Below are 19,487 nucleotides of genomic sequence, written 5' to 3'. Positions count from 1 at the left end.
CCAAGACAGAAGCAAACAGATGATGATAAAAGTGTTAGAATGGAAATGAGACTGACATAAGTTGATGGTCAGTGTTCGTTCACTAATACTAATGATGGCGGTAGAGTGAGATGGAATAATGTGCAGGGGACACATTTCCTGGACCCATTGCCGGTCTGCTCCCTGATGATGCTCTAATTAGTTTAGGGACATCTGTGTGCGTGCGTGTATGCACTATGTGGTTTCAAAGACCAGTCATTTCCCTCTCTCCATTTCCCATTATCCCGCTTCCCGTATCGGAGGAAAGATGAGGAAGGAGGACAGTATTCCCCTTCTGTACCCTCCTCACTGCTGCGTCTCATCATCTTCCTCTGCCTCCCTCATTACTGAGTCCACACGCACACACATACAGACAGCTGCCAGTGACTCAGACAGCTAATGGGGAATAAAACTCAGAGCCACACTGACAATCAAAATGGCCGCAGCAGCAGTACGTCTGATGTGGACTTAGTAGCCCATAGAGTGGACAGTGTTCTAGCTCCTCAAAGCTAGTGTGTATCAGGCCTTAGTCTTGGTGAGGCGCTAAGGCACTTCTAGGATGGGATTTGTTCTGTGTGTTAATGTTGACTACTTACTCAGTCAATCATGTCAGAGTCTAGCAGATAGTTGAGTCATTTCATATTAAGCCATTAGCATTAGTCTGTTTTGGTTTGACAGGCGTTTATAGTTGCTTTTATTTATAGGGGCTTTAATATATGCTAGCTATGGGCCGTGACAGGTTTGATAGAAACCCTGCTTGTTTCTCACGTTTAAAGATTCTGGATGTCTCTGTCCCCTGTAGAGAACACGAACACTGTGGATCCCCAGGCCTGCTGTTAACGGTCGTGTGTGTGTGTGTGTGTGTGTGTGTGCGTCGGCGTGTGTGTCGGTGTGTGTTTTTAAAGAGCAGGGTGATGGATTGGGAACTCTTAGAGGAGGGAGCCATGCTGCAGTCAAAACACTTGCACACACACTTCAGGGCTCGACATTAACACTTGTCCTCTTGTCTGGGACAAGTTAAAAAAAAATGTTTTTTAAAAATAGCAGACAAGAAGAATATAGATTTGAGTTGTCCAAATGGACATGTAGAATAAATCACATAAGAATCACAATATCAAACAATTACTCTGATCAGCATTGGATTAGAGAAGCCAACATTGTAATACTATTCAAAAAATGTTTCATGTACATAAATACAAAAGCCTACATGTCAAAGTATAGCTAATATGCATATTGGCTACAGCCTCATGTCCAAACCAATGTAGCCAAACTTTAATGAGACTTTTAATGACATAAATATAGGTTAAAGGCCAATCATGTTTGACAAATATAATGAAAGATAATTTACATTAACGTCTAAGGCTTGATTTCTGTCGACATACTCGAGACGCGATTCTTTCAGATCAAATGGTCAAAAAAGACCAGAGTGAGAAGGACAGTGTCTGTTATGCACCCACATCATCACCCACCTTGAATCTGAGCTGAGACGGTCAGCATTTTAAACGATTTAACCATAAACGGAATTGTTTAAAACCTGGACGTTTTATGTCATTTTATGAGGATGGGGTTTTCTTGCTAATTGCATATTGGAACCTTCCCACATAGCCTATACAGCCATATGCGCATTGCTGAGTTTATAATATGAAGAAATAAAATGTAATCAACATTTTAAGCTTTTGGATCTGTACTCCCAGAACGGTCCCAGAGTCTGTTTTGAACCGTATACTTATTTTTCCATCGCCCTTAATTTCAAGTCCTGGAGATATTTATTTGGTTAACTATTTGGTTCTAGTTGTAATTCTTTGATATTTTATAGGCTACCAAGCGTGACCAACCATACTCCAGGAGAGCCTTAAAGGGGCAGTGTTGTATTTTGAGACAGGAAGTCAACAGGCAGAGTGTAGCCTACATTTCTGTCTGATTCTCTATGGTAAAAGAGAGAGTAATGCATTTTATTTTGTAAAGTGGTTCCTTGCGTCATACAATGATGTAAACATGGTGTTACAGACTATTTATTTTTGATTTTTGGACAAGTAAAACATCAGTCCTACTTGTCCAAGGGATAAGTGGCAAAAAAAGTTAATGTCAAGCCCTGCACTTAAGACACATACATACATACACACACACACACACACACACACACACACACACACACACACACACACACACACACACACACACACACACACACACACACATATCTAGCAGAGCTCCACTGCATGCTGAGAGAGGAATGTACTTATGAGAGTAGTGAGTCAGACAAGCAGGGGTCACCCTCTCTTATCTCTGCAGCCAAATATATGACTCCCACCTGCACTCTCTGCCCCACACCATCCAAGGAGTGTGTGTTGGGGGGGGGGGGGGGGGGGGGGGGGGGGCATCCCAGCAAGGTTACCTCTTAGAATGAAGGATTACCCAGCCTAATATTGTAGATACTATCTATAACAGACATCTTTACAAGGTAAACTGAAGCTCAGTTTACACCCAACTGGATTTTTGTTGATTTCCAATGTCACTAAATGTCAAGACTGTTAGTTATCAGGCTGGGATCCGATTTATTTAACTAGGCTAGTCAGTTAAGAACAAATTGTTATTTAAAATGACGGCCTACCCCGGCCAAACCCTCCCCTAACCCGGACAACGCTGACACAGTATATGCATGAACTAACGGCCATATCTTTGGTGTCGAGCAGCACATGTGCCTCTCTAGGTTTCTTCCTAGGCTCCTGCCTTTCTAGGGAGTTTTCCCTAGTCACTGTGCTTCTACATCTGCATTGCTTGCTCTTTGGGGGGTTTTAGGCTGGGTTTCTGTATAAGCACTTTGTGACAACTGCTGATGTAAAAAGGGATTTATAAAATACATTTGATTGATTGATTGAACTGAAGGCTTACCATAATCTCACTGAAACAACACATGCTGCAGTGTGTGTGTGTGTGTGTGTGTCACTCACTGTTTCCTTTAGCTCTGCAACGACCCTCTACTCGGTCTCTCTCTTACACACACATGCACGCTCACTTAGAATGCGGCAGACAAATGGATGGACTACGGGAATGTAATCCAAATGACTTTGCTATTACTCTGTTGCCAGCCCACCCCACACTTACTCCCTCTCGGTCTCTCTCTCTTTCACACAACAAACACACACACGAGGCCTCCAGTCAGAACCTGGGACTATATTTATCTCCCTCCCCACCTTATGAGCCTCGCCGTCTGGCCCGCTGACAGACTGCTGCCCCCAGCGCCCGAAGCAAACCTGGCTGTTTGACAAATAACCGCCTCGTGGATTTGGAACTGGGAGGTTTACCACATTAAGTGGACCGTAAATAAACCCCAACTCGATCCTTTAAATTAGGGGATTGAATTAGTAGGTTAGGAACTATTTCTCGAAAGAAGTTATACCTTCCGACTCTTGCTCTGATGCAACGGTTCATTAAAAAGTCTCCAACGTCACAGTAAACATGTGACAGGAAGTAGAAGACTAGATTTAGCCAGGATAATTGATCTTTTATACTATATCCAGGAGGCCGGTGAGTGTTGCCTGCTGTCCTGTCACCAAGGTAGCGGTTGGTCGGTGTGTGGCGTACCAAGACACTGTTTGCGTTCAGCAGTTCATGACATTCACATTTATATGTGTTTGTCCTAGCGTTATGTCCTCCTGTCCTGCACACACAGGGTGGAGGTGTGTGTGTGTGTGTGTGTGTGTGTGTGTGTTTGTTTGTTACATCTTTAAAAATGAATTATCGATGCTGCTGTTTATCTTGTTGCGTAAGTCGTGTGTGTGTGTGTGTGTGTGTGTGTGTGTGTGTGTGTGTGTGTGTGTGTGTGTGTGTGTGTGTGTGTGTGTGTGTGTGTGTGTGTGTGTGTGTGTGTGTGTGTGTGTGTGTGTGTACTAGCTAGGTAATGGGAGGGGGGTGTGTAATGTCCTCGCACATCAAATAAAACCTCTGATTGGCTCTCGAATTCAAATGCTTCTGTCTTCTCGCAGGACCCGTTTCTGTTTGAGCCGAACTGTCTGGTCAAAGTGGACGAGTTTGGCTTCTTCATCACGTGGAAGAGCGATGGAAAGGTACGGTCTTTCAACCATATCTGTGTATATAAAAGGCTTTGTTCTCATCCTCTTACTCAGTGCCCTGTCTTTGTGTTCTGAGTGTATTCAGAGAGAGAAAAGAAAGACATCCATCTCCTCGCACTCACGACTTTACCATTCCAGCCACAGGGCCAAGTCATAATTGGGGTGACGGTAGCGTGACTAAGGGCAGTGGTACTTGAAGTGGCCAAGGCAACAGAACAGAGGAGAGAAGAGTTGGTCACTTGTTCCATTGTTCCCACCACCGTTAATACACTATTGATTGAGTTTCAATGGCTGGAGCAGTGAAAGCTGAGGGTAGTTGGTGAAATATAGCCTACTGCTCATTGCCCTTCATATCTTAGACCAGGTACAGCCACAGATAACTGCCAAAATAAAGGAAAACAGCAACTTACTAAGGAGTTGGGCCACCGCGAGCCGCCAGAACAGCTTCAATGCGCCTTGGCATAGATTCTACAAGTGTCTGGAACTCTATTGGAGGGATGCGACATCATTTTTCCATGAGAAATTCCATCATTTGGTGTTTTGTTCATGGTCGGGCTAAAGCGCTGTCTCAGGCGCCGCTCCAGAATCTTCCATAAGTGTTCTGTTGGGTCAGAGAGTTGAGCAGTCTTCGTCACTGAAGCTTCTGCCAAACTTTTTTCAGAGAGGGAAAAGAAAGACAATGGTATAGAATGGACTTTATTCAGAGAGAGAACAGGAAAGACTGAAAGCTATTCAGCGTAGGATGCTCCTGTATGAAAAAGTCAAGAGGATAGAATGCCGTCTCTTATGGCGTGTAGACGTTTTGACTGCAAGGTCCTTTTCAACACCAGTCTCCTTTTCCGATGGCACGTTCTTGCAAATCAGTCAACTCAATGCGCATGGATGGAAGGAATGGCTTGAGACAGAACTTGACTTAGCCAAAGTGACTCTGAGACGGTTGCATCAAATGAACCCTCCCCATAGAGGGGAGAGAGGCCCATATCCTCGCTGAAAATTGCCTTTAGTGTTCATCAAACACTTAAGCAACAACATATAAAGCAGGGGTGGCCTTTATCCTACTCCTGGGTGTTATTTTGTTCCAACCCTGCTCTAACACACCTGATTCTGTCAATTAGGAGGGGTTGGCTGCTCATGTTTACATTTACATTTACGTCATTTAGCAGACGCTCTTATCCAGAGCGACTTACAAATTGGTGCATTCACCTTATGACATCCGTGTTATAAGGTAATGCTGGTTGGAGAGGAAGGGCTTTGTTATCCGTCATACTGTTGGGATTCATCCGTTGTGTAAGAGGATAGCAGGATATTCCTCCACGCTGATCGTATTACTGTCTCGCTCTCTGTCTCTCTCTGGGTTATTGTATTTGTCGCCGCGACATGGGGGCATGTAGGCAGATGTCATTTCAAACAGCCGTATCTGGCCACTGGCAGCACACCGTATGTCTATGGAGCTTCTGGAGCAGACAGGCAGGCTGCTACTGTAATCCGACAAAGCTAGGGGAGGCTTGGGTACTGGGGTGGAATATGTATTTTTTGTTTGGCATTGACGAGAAATTTTTCTCCATGTCTCTCTCTCTCCCTCTCCCTCCCTCCCTCCATCTCTTTCTCTCTCTACAGGAGGGCCAGGTTCTAGAATGTTCTCTGATCAACAGTATTCGAGTCGGAGCCGTGCCAAGGGTGAGCCCTTCAAAAACCCAGTTTCCTCCCTTAGTCCCGACCTTCCTCCCTTCATCTTTCAAATAACCTTCTTACCCACTCCTCTCCTTACCCTCTCCTCTCCCTACCCACTCCTCTCCTTACCCACTCCTCTCTACCTCTCTGACTCTCTCCATCCATCTCCTCCCCCCACGACTTTACCATTCCAGCCACAGGGCCAAGTCATAATTGGGGAGACGGTAGCGTGACTAAGGGCAGTGGTACTTGAAGTGGCCAAGGCAACAGAACAGAGGAGAGAAGAGTTGGTCACTTGTTCCATTGTTCCCACCACCGTTAATACACTATTGATTGAGTTTCAATGGCTGGAGCAGTGAAAGCTGAGGGTAGTTGGTGAAATATAGCCTACTGCTCATTGCCCTTCATATCTTAGACCAGGTACAGCTACAGGTAACTGCCAAAATAAAGGAAACATCAATATAATGTCTTAATAAGGCATTGGGCCACCGCAAGCCGCCTGAATAGCTTCAATGTGCCTTGGCATAGATTCTACAAGATTCTCCAGTCTTTTACCCAAGTGTGTGTTTTATTTTGGCAATTACCTGTACGTTCAACAACATGAAATATTTCATACTTGAATGTTTTTATAACCCTCCAGGTTTGTAGCTGTATCTAAACACGTGTTATTTAGCCTTGGATGTTGTTTCTTATCTGGGAGGGATACTGTAACAATGCCTTTAGAATATAGTTTGTTTGTTAGTTGCCTCAATAGAACAATTAATTCCAACAGACAAAAAGCTATTGAAAACTCTTTGATCGAAACAAATGCATTTAGGCTAATTGTTTGTGGAAAATGCACTTGTAAGCATGCAGTCTTTGTCAATGTCTAGGCTGTTCTGTGTCCCTGGAAGTTTTTTCTGCTTTCTTTAAACAGAAGGGACTTAATGACAATACAGCTAACATTAACCACAGAGATTTCCTTTCATGAACATCAGGGCTGAACACACACGCACGCCCACACATACACATGCGCACACACACCACACACAAAAACACACAACTATGTTTTACTATACTTGTGAAGACAATTGATTCCCATTCAAAATCATATTTTCCCTAACCCTAACCTTAACCATAAACCCTAACTCCTAACCTTAACCTTAAACTTAACAACTAACCCCTAACCCTAATTCTAACCTCAAACCTAACTCATAAGCCTAAAATGTCCTCACTTCTCAGAATTTGTGTTGGTTTACTATTCTTGTGAAGACTTTCTGGTACTCACAAGTATAGTAAAATGTGTACACACACACACACACACACACACACACACACACACACACACACACACACACACAGCTACTCCTTCCATTACATATAGACTCCATCAATAATTCCGTGGTCGTGTCCTGCTGCAGTGTAATGTTTGGCATCATGCGAGCGACATGAATTATGGAAGGCCCTGGGGTCCTGGGGGAGTGCCCATACGGATGCCTGACTATAATTAAGGTGTGCTTTCTCAAAAACGCCGAAGAGTAAACCACTCGCTCAGCCTCAAACAAATACTCAAACATCTGAAAACACTCGTTGGTGTGTGTGCACGGATCACGAGGTAGTGCGCGTATTGTTGACAGAACGGGAGGTACTCTACGTCTGAGACAGTGTGTGTGTCTGTGCATGGCGTACGTGTGGTGTGTGTAAGGCCGCGTCCCCTCCCTGTCTGTGTTTTGGTAAGGTTACGCGTTCTTCTTGGTAAACAACAGACAAAGAGCAACTCATCTCATGGCTGATCTCGGTTGGATTGCTAACACGATTACACAATCGCACAGCTATTGCCGCTAACTCAATGAACAAAGAAAGAAGAATCACATTGAGGATATTTGGCTGTATTCGCTTTAATAAACAGAGGCTGGCTTTGCAGAATGAATCGTCTGTTGCTATCCAGCTGATTCAATCACACAATAGTTATTCTGGTTGTCCTAGATAGTTCAAAGGATAACGCAAGAAGGGGAATCCTCAAGTCATCAATGTTACATAGAAAAGTTATTTAACATTCTGTTTAGGTCTGTCTGAGACAGTTGAAATGGTTAAAAAAATGTAACTATCACGTTTTGTAATGACTTGATGAGATTCTGTTGGTCTTTATTACATACAGTTGAAGTCGGAAGTTTACATACACTTAGGTTGGAGTCATTAAAACTAGTTTTTCAACCACTCCACAAATTTCTTGCTAACAAACTATCGTTTTGCCAAGTCGGTTAGGACATCTGCTTTGTGCATGACACAAGTAATGTTGCCAACAATTGTTTACAGGCAGATTATTTCACTTATAATTCACTGTATCACAATTCCAGTGGGTCAGATGTTTACATACACTAAGTTGATTGTGCCTTTTAAACAGCCTGGACAATTCCAGAAAATGATGGCATGGCGTTAGAAGCTTCTGATAGGCTAATTGACATAATTTGAGTCAATTGCAGGTATACCTGTGGATGTCTTTCAAGGCCTACCTTCAAACTCATTGCCTCTTTGCTTGACATCATGGGAAAATTAAAAGAAATCAGCCAAGACCTCAGAAAACAAATTGTAGACCTTGGGAGCAATTTGCAAACGCCTGAAGGTACCACGTTCATCTGTACAAACAATAGTACGCAAGTATAAACACCATGGGACCACGCAGCTGTCATACCACTCAGGAAGGAGACTCGTTCAGTCTCCTAGAGATGAACGTACTTTGGTGTGAAAAGTGCAAATCAATCCCAGAACAACAGCAAAAGCCCTTGTGAAGATGCTGGAGGAAACAGGTACAAAAGTATCTATATCCACAGTAAAATGAGTCCTATATCGACATAACCTGAAAGGCCGCTCAGCAAGGAAGAAGCCACTGCTCCAAAACCGCCATAAAAAAGCCAGACTACGGTTTGCACATGGGGACAAAGATTGTACTTTTTGGAGAAATGTCCTCTGGTCTGATGAAACAAAAATAGAACTGTTTGGCCATAATGACCATCGTTTGGAGGAAAAAGGGGGACGCTTGCAAGCCGAAGAACACCATCCCAACCGTGAAGTACAGGGGTGGCAGCATCATGTTGTGGGGGTATTTTGCTGCAGGAGGGACTGGTGCACTTCACAAAATTGATGGCATCATGAGGAGGAAAATTATGTGGATATATTGAAGCAACATCTCAAGACATCTGTCAGGAAGTTAAAGCTTGGTCGCAAATGGGTCTTCCAAATGGACAATGACTCCAAGCATACTTCCAAAACTGTGGCAAAATGGCTTAAGGACAACAAAGTAAAGGTATTGGAGTGGCCATCACAAAGCCCTGACCTCAATCCCATAGAAAATTTGTGGGCAGAACTGAAAAAGCATGTGCGAGCAAGGAGGCCTACAAACCTGACTCAGTTACACCAGCTCTGTCAGAAGGAATGGGCCAAAATTCACCCAGCTTATTGTGGGAAGCTTGTGGAAGGTTACCTGAAATTAATGACCCAAGTTCAACAATTTAAAGGCAATGCTACCAAATACTAATTGAGTGTATGTAAACTTCTGACCCACTGGGAATGTGATGAAAGAAATAAAAGCTGAAATAAATCATTCTCTCTGCTATTATTCTGCTATTTCACATTCTTAAAATAAAGTGGTGATCCTAACGGACCTAAGACAGGGAATTTATACTAGGATTACATATCAGGAATTGTGAAAAACTGAGTTTAAATGTATTTGGCTTAGGTGTATGTAAACTTCCGACTTCAACTGTATCTCTCTCTCCCTTCCCCCTCTCTCTAGGACCCTAAGATTCTGTCTTCGTTCGAGGCAGCGGGGAAGAAAGAGGAGGAGCTGGAGGGATGTGTCATCTGCGTCTGTAGCGGGACCGACCTCGTCAACCTCTCCTTCATGTACATGTTGGCTGACAGCCCAGACACAGCTAGGGTAAATACGCAACGTTAATATCATGTTATGACAGCATTATTACAACGTTCATACGACATCCATACCTCATTACACGCTGCGACTGATCCGATCGACCAGGAGTGACACAGCTAGGGTAAATGCGCAACATTCAAACCGACACAGGGTTCATACCATTACAACATGAATGTAACGTTGCTCAACTCGAACAGACCTAGTCAACCCCAATTTCTTTACATGGTGGTAGTGAATCCAGACAATGCTAGGGTAATGCCATCACGCGGCCAGGATATCTCTCTGTCCCTCTCGCTCTCTCTCTCTCGCTCTCCCAGCTAGCCCTTACAGGGGTCACCATGTGAAACATTGCACTCTGGTGGTGACATGGAAAACTGTGGCTAGCCAGCCAGGACGTTTCAGAGGAGTATTAGAAGAAATGGGAAGATTGGAGTTGTCAGTCAGCTGGACGCAGAAGACACCTTTTGATGTATCCGTGAACAGATGACGCCGAATTGTTTGATGTGGTTGTTTTAGTCGGATTCCTGATAAGACGTGTGTAAATAAGAGACGGAGCGAGGGGGGGAAAATGGTTAACGTGGGGTTTACACCGTAGAAGACGGAATGCGGAATGATTATAGACTACCTAGAGGTGCCATCACCAGCTAGAGCTTGAAGGTCACACACACACACACACACACACACACACACACACTAACACACGCTTATTCATGCTACCTTGTTCTCTTGCTCTCTGGTATACAGACACCAAACACACGCACACACGAACAGACCATCTCACACTCTGCCTCACGTATTAAGGGTAATGTGTCCGTTGAAAGAGAGAGAAGCCGGACAACATGTGTTATAGAGAGAGCGAGAGAGAGAGAGAGGAGAGAGAGAGAGAGGCGAGGGAGATCCGAAATCAACGCTGTTTACACACACACATACAGGCAGGATAGCTGTGTGCATACATCTGCATCTGCTGTTTGGTCGTGGCTGCTTTGAAATTAAACAGAGAGAGGAAATTAAACAAACACTGTGGGTGAGGAGAGAACACACACACACATAGACACAGTGAAACGGATACGCTGTGAGTAAATAAACGTCCGGAGAAGGCCGTACGTGTGTGTGTGTGTGTGTGTGTGTGTGTGTGTGTGTGTGTGTGTGTGTGTGTGTGTGTGTGTGTGTGGTGTGTGTGTGTGTGTGTGTGTGTGTGGTGTGTGTGTGTGTGTGTGTGTGTGTGTGTGTGTGTGTGTGTGTGTGGGGGGGGATTGTGTAAGTTCACTACATGACCAAAAGTATGTGGACACCTCCTCGTCCAATGTTTCATTCCAAAATCAGGGATATTAATATGGAGTTGGTCCCCCCTTTGCTGCTATTACTGCCTCCACTCTACTGGGAAGGCTTTCCACTAGATGTTGGAACATTGCTGCGGGGACTTGCTTCCATTCAGCCACGAGCATTAGTGAGGTTGGGCACTGATGTTGGGCGATAAGGCCTGGCTCGCGGTCGGCGTGATAATTCATCCCAAAGGTGTTCGATGGGGTTGAGGTCAGAGCTCTGTGCAAGCCAGTCAAGTTCTTCCAAAACCGATCTCTGCATACAATTTCTGTATGGACCTCGCTTTGTGCATGGGGCCATCGTCATGTTGAAACAGGAAAAAGCCTTCTCGAAACTGTTGCCACAAATTTGGAAGCATAGAATCGTCTATGATGTCATTGTATGTAGAGGTCAGCCGATTATGTATTTTTTTTTTTTTTTTCAATGCTGATACCGATTATTGGAGGGCCAAAGAAGCTGGTGCCGATTAATCGGCAGATTTTTTACATTATTTTTGTTGTTGTAATAATGACAATTACAACAATACTGAATGAACACTTATTTTAACTTAATATAATACATAAATACTATCAATTTAGCCTCAAATAAATAATGAAACATGTTCAATTTGGTTTAAATAATGTAAAAACAAAGTGTTGGAGAAGAAAGTAAAAGTGCAATATGTGCCATGTAAAAAAGCTAACGTTTAAGTTCCTTGCTCAGAACATGAGAACATATGAAAGCTGGTGGTTCCTTTTAACATGAGTCTTCAATATTCCCAGGTAAGAAGTTTTAGGTTGTAGTTATTATAGGAATTATAGGACTATTTCTCTCTATACGATTTGTATTTCATATACCTTTGACTATTGGATGTTCTTATAGGCACTTTAGTATTGCCAGTGTAACAGTATAGCTTCCGTCCCTCTCCTCGCTCCTACCTGAGCTCAAACCAGGAACACATCGACAACAGCCACCCTCGAAGCAGCATTACCCATGCAGAGCAAGGGGAACAACTACTCCAAGTCTCAGAGCGAGTGACATTTGAAACGCTATTAGCGCGCACCCCGCTAACTAGCTAGCCATTTCACATCGGTTACACCAGCCTAATCTTGGGAGTTGATAGGCTTGAAGTCATAAACAGCGCAATGCTTGAAGAATTGCAAAGGGCTGCTGGCAAAATGCACAGAAGTGCTGTTTGAATGAATGCTTACGAGCCTGCTGGTGCCTACCACCGCTCAGTCAGACTGCTCTATCAAATATCAAATCATAGATTTAATTATAATATAATAAACACACAGAAATACGAGCCTTAGGTCATTAATATAGTCGAATCCGGAAACTATCATCTTGAAAACAAAACGTTTATTTTTTCAGTGAAATACAGAACCGTTCCGTATTTTATCTAACGGGTGGCATCCCTAAGTCTAAATATTCCTGTTACATTGCACAACCTTCAATGTTATGTCATAATTACGTAAAATTCGGGCAAATTAGTTCGCAACGAGCCAGGCGGCCCAAACTGCTGCATATACCCTGACTCTGTTGCAGAGGTGACACATTTTCCCTAGTTAAATTCATGTTAGCAGGCAATATTAACTAAATATGCAGGTTTAAAAATATATGCTTGTGTATTGATTTTAAGAAAGACATTGATGTTTATGGTTAGGTACACGTTGGAGCAATGACAGTCCTTTTTCGCGAATGCGCACCGCATCGATTATATGCAACACAGGACAGGCTAGATAAACTAGTAATATCCTCAACCATGTGTAGTTAACTAGTGATTATGATTGATTGTTTTTTATAAGATAAGTTTAATGCTAGCTAGCAACTTACCTTGGCTTCTTACTGCATTCGCGAAACAGGCAGGATCCTCGTGGAGTGCAATGTAAAGCAGGTGGTTAGAGCGTTGGACTAGTTAACCGTAAGGTTCCAAGATTGAATCCCCAAGCTGACAAGGTAAAAATCTGTCGTTCTGCCCCGAACAAGGCAGTTAACCCACCGTTCCTAGGCCGTTATTGAAAATAAGAATGTGTTCTTAACTGACTTGCCTAGTCAAAAAATATTGACAAAAAAAAAAAACATTGAAAAAATCGGTGGCCAAAAATACCGATTACCGATTGTTATGAAAACATGAAATCGGCCCTAATTAATCGGCCATTCCGAATAATCGGTCGACCTGTTGTATGTTGTAGCTTTAAGATTTGGTCCCTACTTTCCTCCCTCCATCTTTCAAATAACCGTCACACCTTCTTACCCACTCCTCTCCTTACTCACTCCTCTCTACCTCTCTGACTCTCTCCATCCACCTCCTTGACCTCACAACCTTACCATTCCAGCCACAGGGCCAAGTCATAATTGGGGTGACGGTAGCGTGACTAAGGGCAGTGGTACTTGAAGTGGCCAAGGCAACAGAACAGAGGAGAGAAGAGTTGGTCACTTGTTCCATTGTTCCCACCACCGTTAATACACTATTGATTGCATTTCAAGGGCTGGAGCAGTGAAAGCTGAGGGTAGTTGGTGAAATATAGCCTACTGCTTACTGCTCATTTCCCTTCATATCTTAGACCAGGTACAGCTACAGGTAACTGCCAAAATAAAGGAAAAATCAATATAATGTCTTAATAAGGCATTGGGCCACCGCAAGCCGCCTGAATAGCTTCAATGTGCCTTGGCATAGATTCTACAAGATTCTCCAGTCTTTTACCCAAGTGTGTGTTTTATTTTGGCAATTACCTGTACGTTCAACAACATGAAATATTTCATACTTGAATGTTTTTATAACCCTCCAGGTTTGTAGCTGTATCTAAACACGTGTTATTTAGCCTTGGATGTTGTTTCTTATCTGGGAGGGATACTGTAACAATGCCTTTAGAATATAGTTTGTTTGTTAGTTGCCTCAATAGAACAATTAATTCCAACAGACAAAAAGCTATTGAAAACTCTTTGATCGAAACAAATGCATTTAGGCTAATTGTTTGTGGAAAATGCACTTGTAAGCATGCAGTCTTTGTCAATGTCTAGGCTGTTCTGTGTCCCTGGAAGTTTTTTCTGCTTTCTTTAAACAGAAGGGACTTAATGACAATACAGCTAACATTAACCACAGAGATTTCCTTTCATGAACATCAGGGCTGAACACACACGCACGCCCACACATACACATGCGCACACACACACACACACACACACGCATGCCCACGATACACATGCGCACACACACTCACACACAAAAACACACGACTATGTTTTACTATACTTGTGAAGACTTTTTGGGGACCAACAATTAATTCCCATTCAAAATCCTATTTTCCTTAACCATTAACCCTAACTCTTAACCTTAAACTTACCAACTAACCCCTATTTTGTAAGTTCACTACATGACCAAAAGTATTTGGACACCTGCTCGTCAAACATTTCATTCCAAAATCAGGGATATAAATTTGGAGTTGGTCCCCCCTTAGCTGCTATTACAGCCTCCACTCTTGTAGGAAGGCTTTCCACTAGATGTTGGAACATTGCTGTGGAGACTTGCTTCCATTCAGCCACAAGAGCTTTAGTGAGGAAGGGCACTGATGTTGGGCAATAAGGCCTGGCTCGTGGTCGGCGTTCCAATTCATCTCAAAGGTGTTCGATGGGGTTGAGGTCAGGGCTCTTTGCAAACCATTCAGGTTCTTCCAAAACCGATCTCTAGAAACCATTTCTGTATGGACATCGCTTTGTGCACAAGGCCATTGTCATGTTGAAACAGGAAAAAGTCTCCCCGAAACTGTTGACCCAAAGTTGGAAGCATAGAATCATCTATAATGTCATTGTATGTTGTAGCTTTAAGATTTCCCTTCACTGGAACTAAGGGGCCTAGCCCGAACCATGAAAAACAGCCCCAGACCATTATTCCTGCTCCACCAAACTTTACAGTTGGCACTATGCATTGGGTCAGGTAGCGTTCTCCTGGCAATCCTGATTCATCTGTCTGACTGTCAGATGGTGAAGCGTGATTCATCACTCTAGAGAACGCGTTTCCACTGCTCCAGAGTCAAATGGAGGCGAGCTTTACATCGTTCCAGTCGACGCTTGGCATTGCGCATGGTGATCTTAGGCTTGTGTGCGGCTGCTCGGCCATGGAAACCCATTTCATGAAGCTCCCGACGAACAGTTCTTGTGCTGACGTGTGCTTCCAAAGGCAGTTTGGAACTCAGTAGGGAGTGTTACGATATTTACGCAATGTGCGCTTCAGCACTCGGCGCTCCCATTCTGTGAGCTTGTGTGGCCTACCACTTCGCGGCTGAGCCCTTGTTGCTCCTAGACGTTTCCACTTCACAATAACAGCACTTAAAGTTAACAGAGGCAGCTCTAGCAGGGCAGAAATCTGATGAGCTGACTTGTTGGAAAGGTGGCATCCTATGACGGTGCCATGTTGAAAGTCACTGAGCTCTTCAGTAAGGCCATTCTGCTGCCATTGTTTTCTATGGAGATTGCATGGCTGTGTGCTCTATTTTATACACCTGTGAGCAACGGGTGTGGATGAAATAGCTGAATCCCCTGATTTGAAGGGGTGTCCACATACCTTTTGGATATATAGTGTATGTATGTGTGAACGCTTGTGTTTGTATGTTTCTTTCTTTCTTTCTTTCTTTGTTTGCAGAAGTGGACGGAGGGTTTGAGGTCAGTGATCCACAATTTCAGAGCCAATAACGTCTGTCCTATGACCTGCCTCAAGAAACAGTGAGTAGACACCCATTCAAAAGTCTATTTTCCTTAACCCCTAAACCTAACTCGACCCCTTAACTCCTAAACCTAACCCTAATTGGAACCCTAAACCTAACCCCTAAGCCTAAGATTGCCTTTTTCCTTGTAGGCACCGGCTAAACGTCCCCACTTGTCTGAATTTTCATTGTTTTACTATAGAAAAACCCAAAACACACACACACACACACACACACACACACATGCTGACACAAACACACACCTCTATATGTGTTGTCTCTCCTCTTTTTTTAGTTGGATGAGGATGTGCTTTCTGACCAATGTGAACGGCAAAATCCCAGTGAGAACGTAAGAGATACTTCAGTTAGTAATAACATTTATCGCTCATTTGAGTTGATCCAGTCGACGTTGTGATGACAGCTGACTCGCTCCGTTTCAGCATCACGCGGACGTTTGCGTCTGGGAAAACAGAGAAAGGAATCTTCCAGGCTCTGAAGGAACTGGGACTGCCGAGTGGAAAGGTAAAGGGAATGTTGTGCACGGTACCTTTTTATTGTAATTCTGTCATCGGATCTACCTCCCATCTTCAGAATGATGGCGTAGGACACTGTTGTGTAACATGTATCATGTCGTTCTTTCCCTCAGAACGATGAGATAGAACACTCGGCGTTCCCCTTTGACATCTTCTATGCCCTGACTCAGAAGATCTGCCCTCGCACTGACATCGAGGAACTCTTCAAGAAAATGTGAGTGGTGACTAACTCCACTCCCCAGACCTCTTCTGCTGCACTCTCCCCTCTCGATGATCTAACCTGCTCTACTCTAGAAAGCTAGCTGCACCATAAATGCTAGTCACATCTGAGTGTACAGTAAGGGTAGGAGTAGCAAGGTCTTACGCTGGTTGAGAAGACATCTTGTCAATGTCATAACTGGTTGGAAATATGTATTTTCAACCAGTTTTGCTCACTGGTCAGGCGTTTACAGTACAACATCTATATAGCATTTTATTGCTATGTGTTTTTCCAGCATGGTCCCAATAGTGATTATTGTAGTGAAGAGGTATTTAGTAGAGGTCGACCGATTATGATTTTTCAACACCGATACCGATTATTGGAGGACCCCAAAAAAAAGCCGATACCGATTAATCAGACTTTTTTTTTTTATGTATTTGTAATAATGACAATTACAACAATACTGAATGAACACTTATTTTAACGTAATATAATACATCAATAAAATCAATTTAGTCGCAAATAAATAATGAAACATGTTCAATTTGGTTTAAATAATACAAAAACAAAGTGTTGGAGAAGAAAGTAAAAGTGCAATATGTGCCATGTAAGAAAGCTAACGTTTAAGTTCCTTGCTCAGAACATGGGAACATATGAAAGCTGGTGGTTCCTTTTAACATGAGTCTTCAATATTCCCAGGTTAGAAGTTTTATCTTGTATTTATTATAGGAATTATAGGACTATTTCTCTCTATACGATTTGTATTTCATATACCTTTGACTATTGGATGTTCTTATAGGCACTTTAGTATTGCCAGTGTAACAGTATAGCTTCCGTCCCTCTCCTCGCTCCTACCTGGGCTCGAACCAGGAACACATCGACAACAGCCACCCTCGAAGCAGCGTTACCCATGCAGAGCAAGGGGAACAACTACTCCAAGTCTCAGAGCGAGTGACGTTTGAAACGCTATTAGCGCGCACCCCGCTAACTAGCTAGCCATTTCACATTGGTTACACCAGCCTAATCTCGTGAGTTGATAGGCTTGAAGTCATAAACAGCACGATGCTTGAAGCATTGCGAAGAGCTGCGTGCAAAACGCATGAAAGTGCTGTTTGAATGAATGCTTACGAGCCTGCTGGTGCCTACCACCGCTCAGTCAGACTGCTCTATCAAATCGTAGACTTAATTATAATATAATACACACAGAAATACGAGCCTTAGGTCATTAATATAGTCGAATCCGGAAACTATCATCTCGAAAACGAAAAGTTTATTATTTCAGTGAAATACGGAACCGTTCCGTATTTTATCTAACGGGTGGCATCCCTAAGTCTAAATATTCCTGTTACATTGCACAACCTTCAATGTTATGTCATAATTACGTAAAATTCTGGCAAATTAGTTCGCAACGAGCCAGGCGGCCCAAACTATTGCATATACCCTGACTCTGCGTGCAATGAACGCAAGAGAACTGACACAATTTCACCTGGTTAATATTGCCTGCTAACCTGTATTTCTTTTAGCTTAATATGCAGGTTTAAAAATATATACTTCTGTGTATTGATTTTAAGAAAGGCATTGATGTTTATGGTTAGGTACAGTCGTGCAATGATTGTGCTTTTTTCGCAAATGCGCTTTTGTTAAATCATCCCCCGTTTGGCGAAGTCGGCTGTCTTTGTTAGGAAGAAATAGTCTTCACACAGTTCGCAACAAGCCAGGTGGCCCAAACTGCTGCACATACCCTGACTCTGTTGCAAGAGAAGTGACACATTTTCCCTAGTTAAAATAAATTCATGTTAGCAGGCAATATTAACTAAATATGCAGGTTTAAAAATATATACACTGCTCAAAAAAATAAAGGGAACACTTAAACAACACAATGTAACTCCAAGTCAATCACACTTCTGTGAAATCAAACTGTCCACTTAGGATGCAACACTGATTGACAATACATTTCACATGCTGTTGTGCAAATGGAATAGACAACAGGTGGAAATTATAGGCAATTAGCAAGACCCCCCCAGGTGGGGACCACAGACCACTTCTCAGTTCCTATGCTTCCTGGCTGATGTTTTGGTCACTTTTGAATGCTGGCGGTGCTTTCGCTCTAGTGGTAGCATGAGACGGAGTCTACAACCCACACAAGTGGCTCAGGTAGTGCAGCTCATCCAGGATGGCACATCAATGCGAGCTGTGGCAAGAAGGTTTGCTGTGTCTGTCAGCGTAGTGTCCAGAGCATGGAGGCGCTACCAGGAGACAGGCCAGTACATCAGGAGACGTGGAGGAGGCCGTTGGAGGGCAACAACCCAGCAGCAGGACCACTACCTCCACCTTTGTGCAAGGAGGAGCAGGAGGAGCACTGCCAGAGCCCTGCAACATGACCTCCAGCAGGCCACAAATGTGCATGTGTCTGCTCAAACGGTCAGAAACAGACTCCATGAGGGTGGTATGAGGGCCCGACGTCCACAGGCGGGGGTTGTGCTTACAGCCCAACACCGTGCAGGACGTTTGGAATTTGCCAGAGAACACCAAGATTGGCAAATTCGCCACTGGCGCCCTGTGCTCTTCACAGATGAAAGCAGGTTCACACTGAGCACGTGACAGACGTGACAGAGTCTGGAGACGCCGTGGAGAACGTTCTGCTGCCTGCAACATCCTCCAGCATGACCGGTTTGGCGGTGGGTCAGTCATGGTGTGAGGTGGAATTTCTTTGGGGGGCCGCACAGCCCTCCATGTGCTCGCCAGAGGTAGCCTGACTGCCATTAGGTACCGAGATGAGATCCTCAGACCCCTTGTGAGACCATATGCTGGTGCGGTTGGCCCTGGGTTCCTCCTAATGCAAGACAATGCTAGACCTCATGTGGCTGGAGTGTGTCAGCAGTTCCTGCAAGAGGAAGGCATTAATGCTATGGACTGGCCCGCCCGTTTCCCTAACCTGAATCCAATTGAGCACATCTGGGACATCATGTCTCGCTCCATCCACCAACGCCACGTTGCACCAGTGACTGTCCAGGAGTTGGCGGATGCTTTAGTCCAGGTCTGGGAGGAGATCCCTCAGGAGACCATCCGCCACCTCAT

At 43.8% G+C, this 19,487-nt stretch overlaps 1 protein-coding gene across 6 annotated transcripts in view; it reads left to right on the top strand.

Annotated features, from left to right (window-relative positions):
• LOC106571557 (1-phosphatidylinositol 4,5-bisphosphate phosphodiesterase beta-4) overlaps positions 1-19,487 on the top strand; it is a 132,417-nt gene that overhangs the window by 81,731 nt on the left and 31,199 nt on the right. For all 6 annotated transcript variants that reach the window (XM_014144727.3, XM_014144720.3, XM_014144721.3 and 3 more), the window contains 7 exons: positions 4,005-4,085; positions 5,709-5,768; positions 9,535-9,678; positions 15,617-15,696; positions 15,973-16,026; positions 16,118-16,199; positions 16,324-16,424. In XM_014144727.3, the coding sequence (XP_014000202.2) occupies positions 4,005-4,085; positions 5,709-5,768; positions 9,535-9,678; positions 15,617-15,696; positions 15,973-16,026; positions 16,118-16,199; positions 16,324-16,424 (602 nt within the window). The remainder of the gene's footprint in view (positions 1-4,004; positions 4,086-5,708; positions 5,769-9,534; positions 9,679-15,616; positions 15,697-15,972; positions 16,027-16,117; positions 16,200-16,323; positions 16,425-19,487) is intronic.

Source organism: Salmo salar, chromosome 15 (genome assembly GCF_965601325.2).
Source record: "Salmo salar chromosome 15, fSalSal1, whole genome shotgun sequence".
Classification (NCBI taxonomy): Eukaryota; Metazoa; Chordata; class Actinopteri; order Salmoniformes; family Salmonidae; genus Salmo; species Salmo salar.
The sequence above is the reverse complement of the archived record's forward strand: the minus strand, read 5'-3'. Positions and strand labels throughout refer to the sequence as shown.